At 44.2% G+C, this 14,267-nt stretch overlaps 1 protein-coding gene across 1 annotated transcript in view; it reads right to left on the bottom strand.

Annotated features, from left to right (window-relative positions):
- The window catches only part of LOXHD1 (lipoxygenase homology PLAT domains 1), an 84,514-nt gene that overhangs the window by 39,087 nt on the left and 31,160 nt on the right, over nt 1–14,267 (bottom strand). The window contains exons 16-21 of the mRNA XM_064438730.1: nt 13,715–13,924; nt 11,591–11,718; nt 10,391–10,533; nt 7,780–8,222; nt 7,567–7,696; nt 4,178–4,386 (exon numbers count right to left, since the gene is read on the bottom strand). Of these exons, the coding sequence (XP_064294800.1) occupies nt 4,178–4,386; nt 7,567–7,696; nt 7,780–8,222; nt 10,391–10,533; nt 11,591–11,718; nt 13,715–13,924 (1,263 nt within the window). The remainder of the gene's footprint in view (nt 1–4,177; nt 4,387–7,566; nt 7,697–7,779; nt 8,223–10,390; nt 10,534–11,590; nt 11,719–13,714; nt 13,925–14,267) is intronic.

Below are 14,267 nucleotides of genomic sequence, written 5' to 3'. Positions count from 1 at the left end.
AGATGAAAGATGCAGCTAGGCAAACACCCATAACTGAAGCACTCCTTCCCTCACAAATCCATGACTAAGTCAACTATATATATCAGGCTGTTTCTCTGCTTCCCATATCTTTAAACTGCAAAAGGTACACGACTGCACAGAAGCCAAGAGATAGAGCTTATATCTGTAGCTGGTTGATTTTCAAGGACCACCTCCTCCAGGCTCAAGGATGGTGCATCCTGAAGAGCAGGAAGTCACACAAGAGTGTCAGGAAGCCTGCATGGGTGTAGAAGAAGCTTCTGACAAAACTTAAATGGAAAAAGGAAAAATACTAGAGGCGGCAGCAGGGACAGGGGACCTGGAGAAATACAGATACACTTCCCAGGTGTGCAGAGATGAGGTTAGGAAGGCCAAAGCCCACCTGGAGTTGAGTCTGGCCATGAGAGCAACAAGCAATATTCCTACAGGTATACCAGCAGCAAAAGGATGCTGATGGTGCAAACATCTCAAGAAACTGCATGTGACCCTCTTAAAGAATGGGGGTAATTCATCATGGGGCAGACTTAGAAGCATAATTATGCATGAAACTCAGTCAGCCAGTCATTCCAATGAGCTATCTGTACATAAAAGTCTGAATAAAAGAGCTACCTACAGTACATTATTTTCAGAACAAGTGTTGTTTGTGTCATTACTAGGAAAATTAGGTCCTTAGGTCTCCCTTTTTTTGTTTTTAAATTATTAGGTTATTTAGGGTTGCTCAGAAAATAATTTTTAATAACAGGGCCATCTAGGGTGATATATCTGTGGTGTCTTTTTTTTTTCCCCAAAAAACAAGTGATCTTTTTAATCTGACTGTCTCAGCCATCACTGCTATTAGGAGTATTATTACTATACTAATGTCTGTGCAGCTGCAGAAAATTAGAGTTTACCACTAGGGAAATTCCAGTCTACAATGGATGCATTAATTCTCAGATTCCTGGGCTGTGAGGTGAATGGGAATATAACACTTGTGTTCCCATTCCCTTGCTGCCAGCTTGGCTGCCCTCCTCCAAACCCAAAGCCCCTCTGAGAGTCTGCGCACAGCCTCTTGAGACCTGTTGCAGGATGGTGCAGATGAGGTGGTGAGGAAAGTTCAGGGCAATGGCTTTGCTGCGAAGCAGGGACAGAGCAGCAGGAGGGAAAATCCCAATAAGCCCATTAAAGCCTGCTGTTCTTTTGCGTTCGTTACAACCATTTCTTAAAGCATCATTCCAAGACATTGCTAGGTACCAGATTTTCACAGCAACCTTTAACTTTTGTGGTATCAGTGACTGGTCAGAAAGCACCCTGCACATCCAGCTACCTTGGATAACCTCCACACAAGCAGATTTCCAGCGGCTTTACAACAATGTTGTAAAGTCTGTGACAAACTTATCCAGCACCGAGTCTTCCTTATGGCTGATTTTTTAGAGCAGATCACTGGGATTTTTCTTTCAATCCCAAGCAAATCTTTAGATAGACATGACAATACAGTGAATGATCCAAAGCCATGGCCACACCAGCCGCATAGCCTGGACATGCATACCAACATCACAACAACTTGTTTGAGCTCAGATGTTTGAACTAAGTTAGAATGACAGAATTTCAAAGACAAGCAGATCCTTGGGCAGAAAATCTTTGTAACTCATTCTCGCTGTCCTTGAGGGTCTGTTGAGTACTGAAGTATATCACTAAGACTAAGATGCAAAATTTGCACTGAGCAGCTCACACTCACATTGAAACCAAACACAACAGGGGGGAAATGAGAGAGAATTTGAGTGGTAGGTAGAAGGAAAAGATGCCCCAAAAAAGGGGATTTCCTGCTTATCCTGGAAAGTGCAGAGAATGCTAGAGAGACCTGAGGGTCTTCCCAGATCAGGTCCCTTGTCAGCAAGGGACTGGACTCATAAGACTTGTATATCCCTGACTTTACTCTGTGCTTGTGATGGAGAAAGGCTCTGAACCAGAGTGGTTTAGAAATGCAGACCAATGCAAGAGTCTCCTGATCATACCTGCGGGTCTCTGCAGCAACAGCAGTCTAGGATCAGAGATACTTTCATTCATTAGAAGAAGTATTAAAACTCATTTGAAGAACACAGTATAAAGTGCCTCTACCCAATAACTTGTATTATTTGTTTTCATGTCAGTGTGTCTATTAAAGTACACCAGTAGCAAATATTATATCTGTAGGCTTACAAGACAGGTATAAATGGGTCCCTTTCAAATTACTTCATGTTCCACTGTTTCTGCTTTCACTATAGTATATTTGCAGCAGGAAAATAATACCAAACTAAAAGTGGCATCACACTGCAAATCTTACAGTCCTACTAAATCGTGCAGTCTGTTGCCTGGGTTATACAGAGGACTTCTGGAAACTTAATCCCCATGCTATGCTATTTTCACAGGGTAACTCATATTCAGAACTTCTTGCCTTTTTCCAGAAGCAGCCAAATGCCAAATCTGAGAACGAACTGTTCCTCACTTTTCTCAAGTAGATAACTAGCAATTTTCTGCAATGTCCCTGAACACTGCAATTTTCTACAAGGAAAATACGGACTGATTCTATGGCAACCATGGCAGACTGACATGTCGATGTCATTGCTGGGATGTGGATGAACAAGAGACCTTCCAAGCAGAGGGCACTGCATGAAGAAAGGCAGAGGGCCAGAAGCAGATGGCTCCTACAGCCATGAGCTGGGGACTACAGACTAAAAGGGAAAAATGAACATGAGGTGAGGCAGCAGACTGGTGAGATCACTGAGAACAGGGGTGAAAAAGTGCAGAAGAACATCACCCAGCTTGAAAGCTATATGTTATTTCTTGTCCTAACTCTTTGCATTTCATTTGCCATCTTTTCTTTTCCATTTGTAATCCTTTCATATTATTTCTTTTCCTTGCTTCCCTCTATTTCCAACTCTTTGCTCCTACTTTCTCCTATTCTCCGTCCATTCCTCACCCTACTCACTGTATCTTTTCCAACACCCCTTTCTATTTCTTTCTTCATCCAGCTTTTACTGTCCCTCTGACACTGAGGGGTTATAGTGCCTTTTGCCTCCCTCTCTGTCCCAGCCCATGGCTGTTTTTGTGTGCACACAGTCCAGAAAAGAAGGATTTATGTACTTGCTTCACTTTCAAAGTTTGACCTAGAGATGGATAGATAGAAAGTGCCACTAATACTCATAATAGTCAGGTACTTGGTGTGCATTAAGAAAATGGTTTGATAACAAACTCAAACATAGAATGGAGACTGCTCAAGGTGTCAGAATCCATTGCTTGAATGAAAGCTAATGGGAGTGCTTCAGCCTATCAGCTGCTACAACAGTACATACAACTACGAAGGTTTTTAATTGGTTAGGATTTCTCTCTTTAAATGTTTTTCGCTCCTCTCCTCCAAATACACAAGCATGTACATCAACAGGTAGGTTTACTGAAACACAGGGCATGGAGTAAAAATAAAATTAAATAAGTTCCTGAAGTCCTCAGATGCTGTGGGTTTCAGCACTGGAGGGGCTGGAGTAGGCTTCCAGGAAATGGAACTGCCATGTGAAATAAGAATGATGTACACAAATGCTCTGGAAGATTCATGTGAAGTTTAAGCTCAGTGATGGAAAGTCTATGCAAATTCTGTCTCCCTGAGCCACAGCAGAAAAAATGGCTCCTGTATCAAAACTTATTTGTGCGCGTTACTTATGAATGATGATTAATTTTCTTCTCTAAGCCTGCATCCTCCAAGCTGTGAACACAATTTTTGTGTTTAGCTAGAAAATTATACAAGATGTGTTTCCTTGCTGCAGGCAGAATTTATGAAACCTAACTGGAATTAGGGTAAAAATCAACTAGGAAAAAGACTGATAGAGGACTGCATCTTGGGAACTTTCACTTAGTCAATAACAGGGCTTGACTAAGGAAAAACAGTGCCAGAGATGGGACAACACTGGGACATGTTACAACTTCGTTATAATTCAAAATTATCTTCTGCCTCCCAAGGATCTTGGTTTTGTGAGATATAAAGCATTATTTTCAGGTTCAGACACATGTGAAATCTCATTAGCACTTCCTTGTTTACATTCCTTTTAGACACAAGTGCCTTTCCTTCATTGCTAAGAATAACAGGAACATGTGTTTTCTTTGGCCTCGTATTTCATATGCCTCCAGTGCTTGTGCTGCATTCACAAAGTACCTCCACTTTTTTGATCTCTCCAACATCTAGACCCCAAACAGAGAATTTCTCTACAGAGCCATCTGCAAACTCGTCTTTTCCTTCTGGGAGATCCAGCCACAGCCTCTCTGTCTGCACTTTCTGAGGACCCATGATGATTATGTACACTCGGCTGTCGGTGCTGGAGTCATATTCTGTGCCTGTCGTGATGGTGATGTGGTACGGGATCACTGCAACAAACAGAGGTTTAATCATTAGAAAACCCCCACACATATGCATTTACATTAGACTTCAGAAAACCAGGGACTCATCCCATCAGAGAGAGCGGTTGTATATGCTGAATAGGCTCACATCCCATTGAATTCTTTCGGAGAAGGGGTAACACCATGCTGTGCTGGGCTACAAATGTGCATGGGACACTACTTTCCCATACACACTTGGGACTGAATTCTGCAAGGGTTCATTTGCCCAGACAACCCTACTGGCTGCAAGGAGGTTATAAGTCCAGATTTATCCCTAACAGATGACAGAACAGCAAAGGGCTTGAATCTTTATTTACACCAGGAGACCTTCCTGAAGATGAGACTGAGCACCTAAATCTTAAGTAGGCTATTAGACCAAAGCGATCTTACAGTCACTGTTCAATGATGTTAAATAAATCTATGATGACTCCAAGGTAAACCATTACTGACTGAATGTCCCAGTACAACTGCAAATGTTCTCCTTTGTGCTTCATTCAAGGATTGCTGTGATCTATGGGGCAGTTCAGGGTTTCAGCATCTCTTTGCAAATCCAGGCAAACTATTAATAATCCTTGTATTAAAGGTAGGTCACTCAAGAATTTTATACATTGCCTAACAATATTGATTAGGGGTAAAACCTTCAGGCCAAGGCTTGGGACTTAGCCATCTTTTCTTTGTTTTTCAGAAATTTCAGTTCTGCTGTTAAAAGGGACGAAGTACCAGGCTGCTTTTCAAGTGCTTTCCAAAAGCTCATTTGGGTAATGCAAGCGGGTGGTGCAGAACTAGACGCTGAATAAACGTTTGATTTCTCAGAACATTTGTGCAGGGCTGTTCGAACCATTCTGACAAGACTCGGAGCTCTGAAACTTGCCTTATCACAGACTTAAAACTCAGCCTGACTTCATCATTGCTTTTTTGATTAAAAAAAAAAAAGGTTTATAAAACTTGACAAAAAACTGGGTTGGTTTTCAAATCATCTGGGATTGACAGCTAATTTTGCTTTATGATGACTAAGAACAGTTTTGGAGTGGGGGGTTGTAATAGAAACTCACATCAAGCTCAGAATATGCGTGCAATACTAGGGAAGGCATGAATACTTGCTGACCAAATCTGTTCTTACCTTTGGACAGAGCAGAACCCAAAGACATTCATTCAGCCAAAGTTTCAGGATTTTGTGCACCAACACAAAATGAACTGATGTTTGGGAAAGTCTTATTCTCCCCGTTATGGAATAATTTCATTACAGTGTGCACATCAGCATGATGATATGCAATGCAGTCTTCACAAAATAACCATTGGAGCTGCTGCTAATAGCAGGAGAAAGAGTTTAGCTGTAGGCAAGACAGATTTTGTAAGAATATGTTGAGAGGTCATGTTTAGAACAGATTGAGATTCCTCTTTTAAATAAAATATATTTTGAATAGGGACAAAATTTTCTTTTATACAGTTTTCACCCTGTTCTCCTGTGACAGAGTAAGTTCACAGAACTACCAGCATTTCCAACTGATGTTGCATCCTCAAGCTAAAGTACTTGGAAAATCTATATAAAAAGTGAGAATTATGAGAAATTGCTATCATTTCCCACTTTAAATAATGATACAGATACATACAGTAACTTGCTACCATACAGCAGGAAACCCTGTTTGCAGTTCTTTCCTTTAAAAATTAGAAAAGTGATCCTTTAATTTTTTTATGACCCCCTCCATTGTCTCCCTCTTTCTCTGGGACTCCATCATTCTACTTCTTCAAACACAGGAGAATGCAAAACCTGAGGTACATGGCCAAGAAGGACACCACAGGCGCTCCACCACATCTCCCTTTGCCCCCTGTTTCCTTGAGTCCCTGCACACTTCAGCCAGATTGAGGGCATGTGTCCTCCTCATTGGACATTGGGTTTCATTAAGGATGTAGCCTGCACGATCTCCAGCAATGCCTTCCAATATGGAGCAGTGTTCCTAGTTCAGACCCAAGTAGGTTCCTAGTCAACAGGACTTTTCTCTGTGCTCCATCCTCACATCATCTCCTGCTCCTCAAAGGTATTCACCATCCTCAGCATAAGAGAGTCAAAATTGGGCTGCTGAAATTGTCACTCGCTTTCTGAGGCAATTCCCAGTACCACTTCCCCTAATCAACTGACTAAAAGCTAGCTTTTAATCCAGCTCATGAGGTGGCTGTCTGGATCACACAATCATAGAATCACAGAATTGTTTAGGCAGGAAAACACCTTTAAGATCATCAAGTGCAACTGTTAACCTGAAACTGCCAAGTCCACCACTAAACCATGTCCCTAAGCACCATGCCTACATGTCTTCTTTTAAATACCTCCAGGGACGGTGACTCCCCCACCTCTCTGGGCAGCCTGTGCCAGGGCCTGACCCCTCTGGCAGGGAAGACATTTCCCCTCATCTCCAACCTAAACCTCCCCTGACGCAGCCTGAGGCCGTTCCCTCTCGCCCTGTCCCTGGTGACTTGGGAGCAGAGACCAGCCCCCCCCTCACTCCAGCCCCTCTCAGGCAGCTGCAGAGAGCGAGAAGGGCTCCCCTCAGCCCCCTCTTCTCCAGGCTAAACCCCCCCAGCCCCCCCAGCCGCCCCCCAGCACACTTGTGCTCCAGACCCTGCCCCAGCCCCGCTGCCCTTCTCTGGACACGCTCCAGCCCCTCAAGGCCCTTCTTGTCCCGAGGGGCCCAAACCTAAGCCCAGCATTCAAGGTGGGGCCTCCCCAGGGCCGAGCACAGGGGCCCCATCCCTGCCCGGCTCCTGCTGGCCACACCAGTGCTGACACAAGCCCGGGGCTGGTGGCCTCCTTGGCCACCCGGGCACTGCTGGCTCATGCCCAGCCGGCTGTCAGCCAGCACCCCCAGGGCCTTCTCCGCCGGGCACTTCCCAGCCCCTCTGCCCCAGGCCTGGGGCGTTGCCTGGGGTTGGTGTGACCCCGGGGCAGGACCCAGCACTTGGCCTTGTTAAACCTCATACAATTGGCCTCAGCCCATCGATCCACCCTGTCCAGGTCCCTCTGCAGAGCCTTCCTGCCCTCGAGCAGATTGACGCTCCCACCCAACTTGGTGTCATCTGCAAACTCCCTGAGGGCGCACTCGATCCCCTTATCCAGATCATTGATAAAGATATTAAACAGGACTGGTCCCAGCACTGAGCCCTGGGGAATGTCACTTGTGACCAGCCGCCGACTGGATTTGGCTCCGTTCACCACAATCTCCGGGCTTGGGCATCCAGCCAGATTTTTACCCAGCAAAGGGTCCACCCGTCCAAGGCAGGAACTGCCAGTTTCTCCAGGAGAATACTGTGGGAAACAGTGTCAAAAGCTTTACTAAAGTCTAGGTAGACAACATCAACAGTCTTTCCCTCATCCACTAAGCAGGTCACCTTGTCACAGAAAGAGATGAGGGTAGTCATGGAGGATCTGCCTTTCCTAAACCCATTCCGCCTGTGCCTGATGTCCTCGTTGTCCTGTCCATGCTGTGTGATGGCACACAGGATGGTCTGCTCCATGACCTTCCCTGGCACTGAGGTCAGGCTGACTGGCATGTAGTCCCCCAGATCCTCCTTCCTGCCCTTCTTGTAGGTGGGCATCACATTTGCTACCCTCCAGTCAACAGGGGCCTCCCTGGTTAGCCAGGACTGCTGATAAAGGATTGAAAGGGCCTTGGTGAGTGCTTCTGCCAGCTCCCTCAGTACCCTTGGGTGGATCCCACCTGGTCCCATAGACTTGTGTGTGTTTAAGCGGTGTAGCAGGTCACCAACCATTTCCTCCTGGATTATGGGGGTTTCATTCTGCTCCCCGCCCCCCCACCTTCCAGCACAGGGGTCTGGGTACCCAGAGAACAACTGGTGTTACTGTTGAAAACTGAGGCAAAGAAGGCATTAAGCACCTCAGCCTTCTCCTCATCCATAGTCACTGTTTGCCCCCACATCCAGTAAAGGACTGAGGTTCTCCTTAGCCCTCCTTTTGTTGCTAATGTGTTTACAGAAACATTTAATATAGTCTTTTGTGGCAGTAGCCAGATGAAGCTCTAGTTGAGATTTGACTCTTTTATTTTTCTCCCTGCATAACCTCATGACATCCTTGTAGTCGTCCTCATCTCAAAAAGGACTCAGGCACTAGGAATCTGATGAATTAGGATGATATTTTGGCATATTGGCCTTTAATGCCAACATAGAGACAATACTGCTGAGGAAAGCAATGGTGTAGTAGGGAGCCTGGTAGACTTCACCTCCTATCCTTACCATGGTTGCTCTGAATGTCTTCAGCTGAGCAGCAGCGTGTTCCCACCAGTGGTCTGTCTGGAAATCTGTGTTAGTCGAGGTGGGTGCAGAGCTTAGAGAGGCTGTGGCTTTCAGCCAGGTGGACACCACTGTTCCCTGGTGAAGCATGCAGACTCAGTGCCTTTCAAGCATGCCCTGCTATGCATACTGCTGAACAACCTGCCTCACCATGCCCTGTTTGCTCGCCCTATTTGTCTCTCTTCTGGTGGCCAGCGTTCTCTAAGGTCTTCTTTTATATGTGTGTGTGGCAGCTTGGCCACCATTGCTCCTTGTCCCGGCAAGGTCTTCTCAGCTGCTGTTGCACAATCTGGGGGCTCCTGGAGGGGCTCCTGGAGGGTCTCTCATCCCCGTCAGAGGGTCCACCAGTTGGGGAAGCCCCCTCTGTGCACCACGTTAGAGCTCTCTGCTATTGATCATGCCAGCACCAGAGCAGCTCATCTTATAGACTGAGTTGTGCTTATCTGACATTCCTTCAAGATGCAGAATCCTTAATGAGGCCATGTCACTGCAACAGAGATAATGGTGATGACAAACCCCAGGACTCAGAGAAGAAAGACCACCCTGGCACAATGGGGATGATGGGAACTATCCTAGCTCTGCTGGAGGGGGGTTCTCATGGGAGATGCTGATGTTTTACCCATTATTTGTGAAACTACAAGGAATGCCAACATTGCAGATGTTATCCATTGTCTCACCACAGAATATCAGAAAGAACATGGGAATCACTTATTTTCTGTTTGAGCACAATATGGGATTACAAAAGAAAGGTTGCCCCAAGACACATGGGTTGCACACCAGCTTAAGCCATGTGCAGAATTATGTCTCCTTTACAACTTAAAGGTGTGGGACATGCAACCCAGTTATCACATCACAACAAGCTACTGGGCATCAGCTGAGCTGCAGTAACCATTTGTGTGAGTTCCCTTGGACCATGTCAATGAAAGCTATCTTAAACTCCTAAGCCAAATTATATAATTTTACACTTGGTTTACCATGGAAGTTCAAGGGAAGTTTAATTATTTTGCACTTTCTCTGGACTAAGAGCACATATATAGACAGCAACTGTGACTCAGCTACTGCCCAGTTACTTGTTACAACAAAATATCTTAACCATGTATCTAAAATCTTAATCTAAAGATGAAAAGCCCAATACGGGATGACAACAAACTGTAGGTGCAAGTCAGGTGACAAGTCAATGTCCCGGAACACAGAGATGATTAATCAAAAGGCACATAAATGCAGAGAAAAAAGCCTGTGTGGTAATGAAGTTATAAGGAAGTATCAATGGACTGAGGAAGTTTTCCACAAAGGTTTACATCAGCTGATGGACACTGATATTCTAGGCTTCCTTCACAGCCAGGCCAGAAACAAAACCTGCGCAACTTTCCCACCTTGTATTGGAGGCAGCAGAGTAAGACTAGCCTCCCTGCATGAAAGCTGTCCTTTGCAGATACAGTCCAGCATATTTCACTTTTTATAAGTTGCAATCCAGAAACAGATTTTTCTTTCATATCCAGCTTTGCTTTGCCTCAGGAACTAGTGCCTAAAGATTAAAATCTACACTAGGAGCCATCAACTCTTTCCACCAGGTATTTGAGCAGGAGCCTCAGTGCAGAGTTCATGGACTCCTTGCCTTTCAGTGACAGCATTTGCCAACCCTCCTCCTTTGCCCAGTTATGACAATCTAGCTTCTAGAAGAGAACAAACTCACCTGAGCACTCCCAGTTGAAACTTGTTTTCTGAGAGCTGAGAGACTTCTCTGTTGTCTTGCTCAGCTCCCCATATCCCACTCCCCTCCCAACCCAACAGCCACTGTGACGCAGGTACATGTCGTAAGGGAAAAACCTGAAGGTTCTAAAATAATTCACATTTAAATTCGCATTAATCAAACATCCTTGGTAATGAGGCACTACTAGCGTGATCATGAAAAGGGGAGATGGCTTAAATGTGGCAAATAATGTCTCAAGAACTTCAAAGCTGCCTTTGGTAGTTCAGATCTAGTATGCTACATGAAACATCAACTTGAGTAGGTCAAAGAGATATAGAAGAAAAAAATGTTGATATCAGCAACAAGAGCTACTTTAAGGAGTCATGTGGAAAAGAGCCTCTGATAGTCCAAGGGAGGTCCTTTTGGTGGTAACTTGTCTGACTTACAGTCCCCCTCACTGCAAAGAGCTTTGGATCTTTTGAAGGATGCTTCAGACAAAATTATACAGAACTTGCATAAATTCTTCCATCAATTCTATCAGACCCCATGGTTTAGAGGGGAGCATCACTCTCCCCACCTCTGAAGTGCTGTCTGCTATGAAGTTGGTGGTGGAGGTGGAGGAAGAGGGAGTACGATTCTTCAGGTCAATGGGTTTCTTCCTGAAAAGGCCCTATGGATGTTCTTGACCAGGTCCTTTTCCACATTTGGTGTGGATGAACTCATGTAACTTTAGGCATCTAAGAGACATGATTTGTTATTGCAGTTGACTGTAGATGTTCCGTATGCGTTTTATCTCACTGTGACAGAAAACAGCATACCATTGAATAACCACCTACCTAATGATATTGTCACACTGTCCAAAGTACTGCACTGTTTGAAGAACTTGCATCTGCTGGCAATAGAGAAGTTAATTGTGACAAGCTACAGCATCACAGATTTCCACAGAAAGAGGAGGGTTGGAAGCACTGAAGATGCTGTGAACTTCATGGCTTATTCCACTGTTAGAGTTGGACAGCTATAGGAGAAGCCACAAACACAGTAACACAAGCACTGATCCAGCCTTTCCCAAAGCGGTCACAACACAAGGTGAAGACCAGCAATTTGCTATTCTGCCTCTCCTTGCTTTTCATCAGGTCAAACACAGACTCTCAAGCACTGAAAGCCAAGAACTCATGTATGCATGCAATCAAGCACAGTGCTCACTCACGTGAACCTTCTTCTGCTGCCTTGACCAAGCTGGATTTTTTCGTCTCCTTCAGGTTTGCATTGCTATCCTGACTTGACAGGCTGAAGGATGAACCATCCAGGCTGTTTCGCTCACCGTCATAGCTCTAGTTGGAAGGAATGTAGGGGAGGGTAATGAAGCTGAGGGCCCAAGTGTTGCCAGCTGTTCCCATGTGCCTCCAAGAACAATATGAGAACAAATCCCTGTAGATCCCCAGGTAGCCTTTTGCTTGGTGTACTTCAAGTGAATGTGCCTTGTAATTTACTGCAGGTCATTCATTGACTTTATTGATAAAGTTGACAGGCCATTTTGGATGTGTATTGTAATAAAAGAAAATATAATGGACGTAACAGTCTTTAATGGTGCGTTGTGACTTTTTCTCTGCTACCTGTGTGAGCAATAGCCAAAGAAAATTCAGATGGATGGAACAGTGCCAGATTTGCTTATCAGTGGACACAGTGTAGTGTCAGAGTCATGTACCTGGTACAGGTCAAAGAGCGTGAGAGGGAGAGTACCACAAAGATTAATGATATGAAATACCTATTGCATTCGAAGAGTTACTGCAGATGTGTTCAGTGAAACTGTCCAATAAATGTGAGGCTCTTACCACACAGTCACGTAATGTTAGAAAAAAAAAAAACCAAACGATTAGCTTTTCCTCATTACGAATTAATATGAGCAACAGGGTAAATGCGACCACAGCATTCATAGCATTGTCTGCTGCAATTTTATGAGGGAGCATATGGCAATACTCCTCCATGATGTAACTCTTCTTACATCCGTTCTGTTATATTCAGGATGAGTCTGGCCCAGTTTCACTAATGATAATTTTAGTGGTAACTGTCAATTAAAATGTCACTGTATTTTGCAAAGTGGACTCCTTAAATACAATGGATTTATAATCAGCTGCGTTATTATGTCTCACTGTATAGAAGCAAGAGAGGTCTATTAATCTTGTTTGCTAATTTTAATTAGTGCATGTACCTCAAATTCCAATTAGCTATATTAGCCTGATAAAGCAATAGAGAACGTGCAAGTAGAAAGGGCATTTCACTAAAAAACATTTGGTACTTTGAGTGGTAGCCAACAGACCAGACTCTTTATGTTTGGCAGTGGTGGAATAAGGAGCTAAAAAGATAAACCCATCCAGTCCAGTGAGGATGAAGTCAAAGGACCCACCATTTTGTCTTGAGGACTTTGAATAGTGGGACCCATAACTTTATGAGTACCCAAACCTACTTTGTGAGTACACCAACGAGAGCAGCAGGGAAATATACTCTACCGTGCATCAGCAAGGTGCTTTGACTCTCGGCTGAAGATTTGACCTTAGATTCCCTGATTTTTCTATTGAAATTGCAAATTACAGAGCTAATGATATGTCCAGGTTTCAGCTGGGATAAAGTTAATTTTCCTCCTAGTAGCTGGTATAGTGCTGTGTTTTAGATTTAGTATGAGAATAATGTTGATAACGGACTGATGTTTTAGTTGTTAAGTGACGCTTACACTCGTCAAGGACTTTTCAGCTTGTAATGCTCTGCCAGAAAGGGGGTGCACAGGAAGCTGGGAGGGGGCACAGCCAAGGCAGCTGACCCAAACTGGCCAAAGGGGTATTCCATACCATGTAACGTCATGCTCAGTGTATAAACTGGGGGACCTGCCTGGGGGCAGCAATCACTGTTGGGGGCCAGACTGGGCATCGGTCAGTGGGTGTTGAGCAATTGGATTGTGCATCACTTGCTTTGTATAAGATGATTATGATTATTACTACTACTATTTTACTTTATTTCAATTGTTAAATAGCTCTTATTTCAACCCATGAGTTTTCTCACTTTTACCCTTCCAATTCTCTCCCCATACTATTGCAGGGGAGTGAGCGAGCAGCTGTGTGGGGCTTAGTTTCTGGCTAGGGTTAAATCATGACATGATACTAGGCTGAAAATGGTCATACTTTTAGTACTTGTCTGAAAATCACAAATTCATTTTGGACAAGTCAGAAGGTGTAAGTCCCTAATGATCTGTCTTTGACTTCAACCAGATATTCAATCATTTTGTATTTATTAGTAGCAGTGGGTTGGGATCACAGCTTTGAGCCATAACCGTACCTGTTCATAAAGTGTACGCTCTATCTTTTTGTCTTCTTTCTTTTTAGACAGCCAGCGCTCACACAGGAAAATGAATGACTCCTCTGTGGTCTCATCCAGGATCTCTACTTTTTCTAGGAACCAGTCAGGACTGAACATGCTATTGTCATGACGAATCTTGATCTTGTACAAAATGCCAAGGTCCACAGCCTGTATAGTAAACGTATCCTCCTGCAGAGTGTTCAATAACAGTTGCTTCTGTTAATGAGCTCTCAACAGATCATTTACCGGACAAAAGTGAAAGGGAACTACAGAGCACAATATGTGTTTAAATTCCTGAATCACACGATGGTGTTTGGTTAAAAGCTTTGCAGCAGTCTATAGAGGCATCTCTGTACACTAAAACTGTTCTGCAGGGAAGCATTTTGAAACCTGCTTTTGCTATGAGGGGAGCTGCGAAATAATGTCACTTTTACAAGCAATTACAGTGTTGAATTCCTGGAATTTTACATCCTGGTTTTTGAGTCTAAGTAAAACTTCCCTTTCTAATCCAGTTAGATTGGTATAGTCAGTG

The sequence above is a fragment of the Phalacrocorax carbo genome, chromosome Z (assembly GCF_963921805.1).
Source record: "Phalacrocorax carbo chromosome Z, bPhaCar2.1, whole genome shotgun sequence".
Taxonomy (NCBI): Eukaryota; Metazoa; Chordata; class Aves; order Suliformes; family Phalacrocoracidae; genus Phalacrocorax; species Phalacrocorax carbo.
The sequence above is the reverse complement of the archived record's forward strand: the minus strand, read 5'-3'. Positions and strand labels throughout refer to the sequence as shown.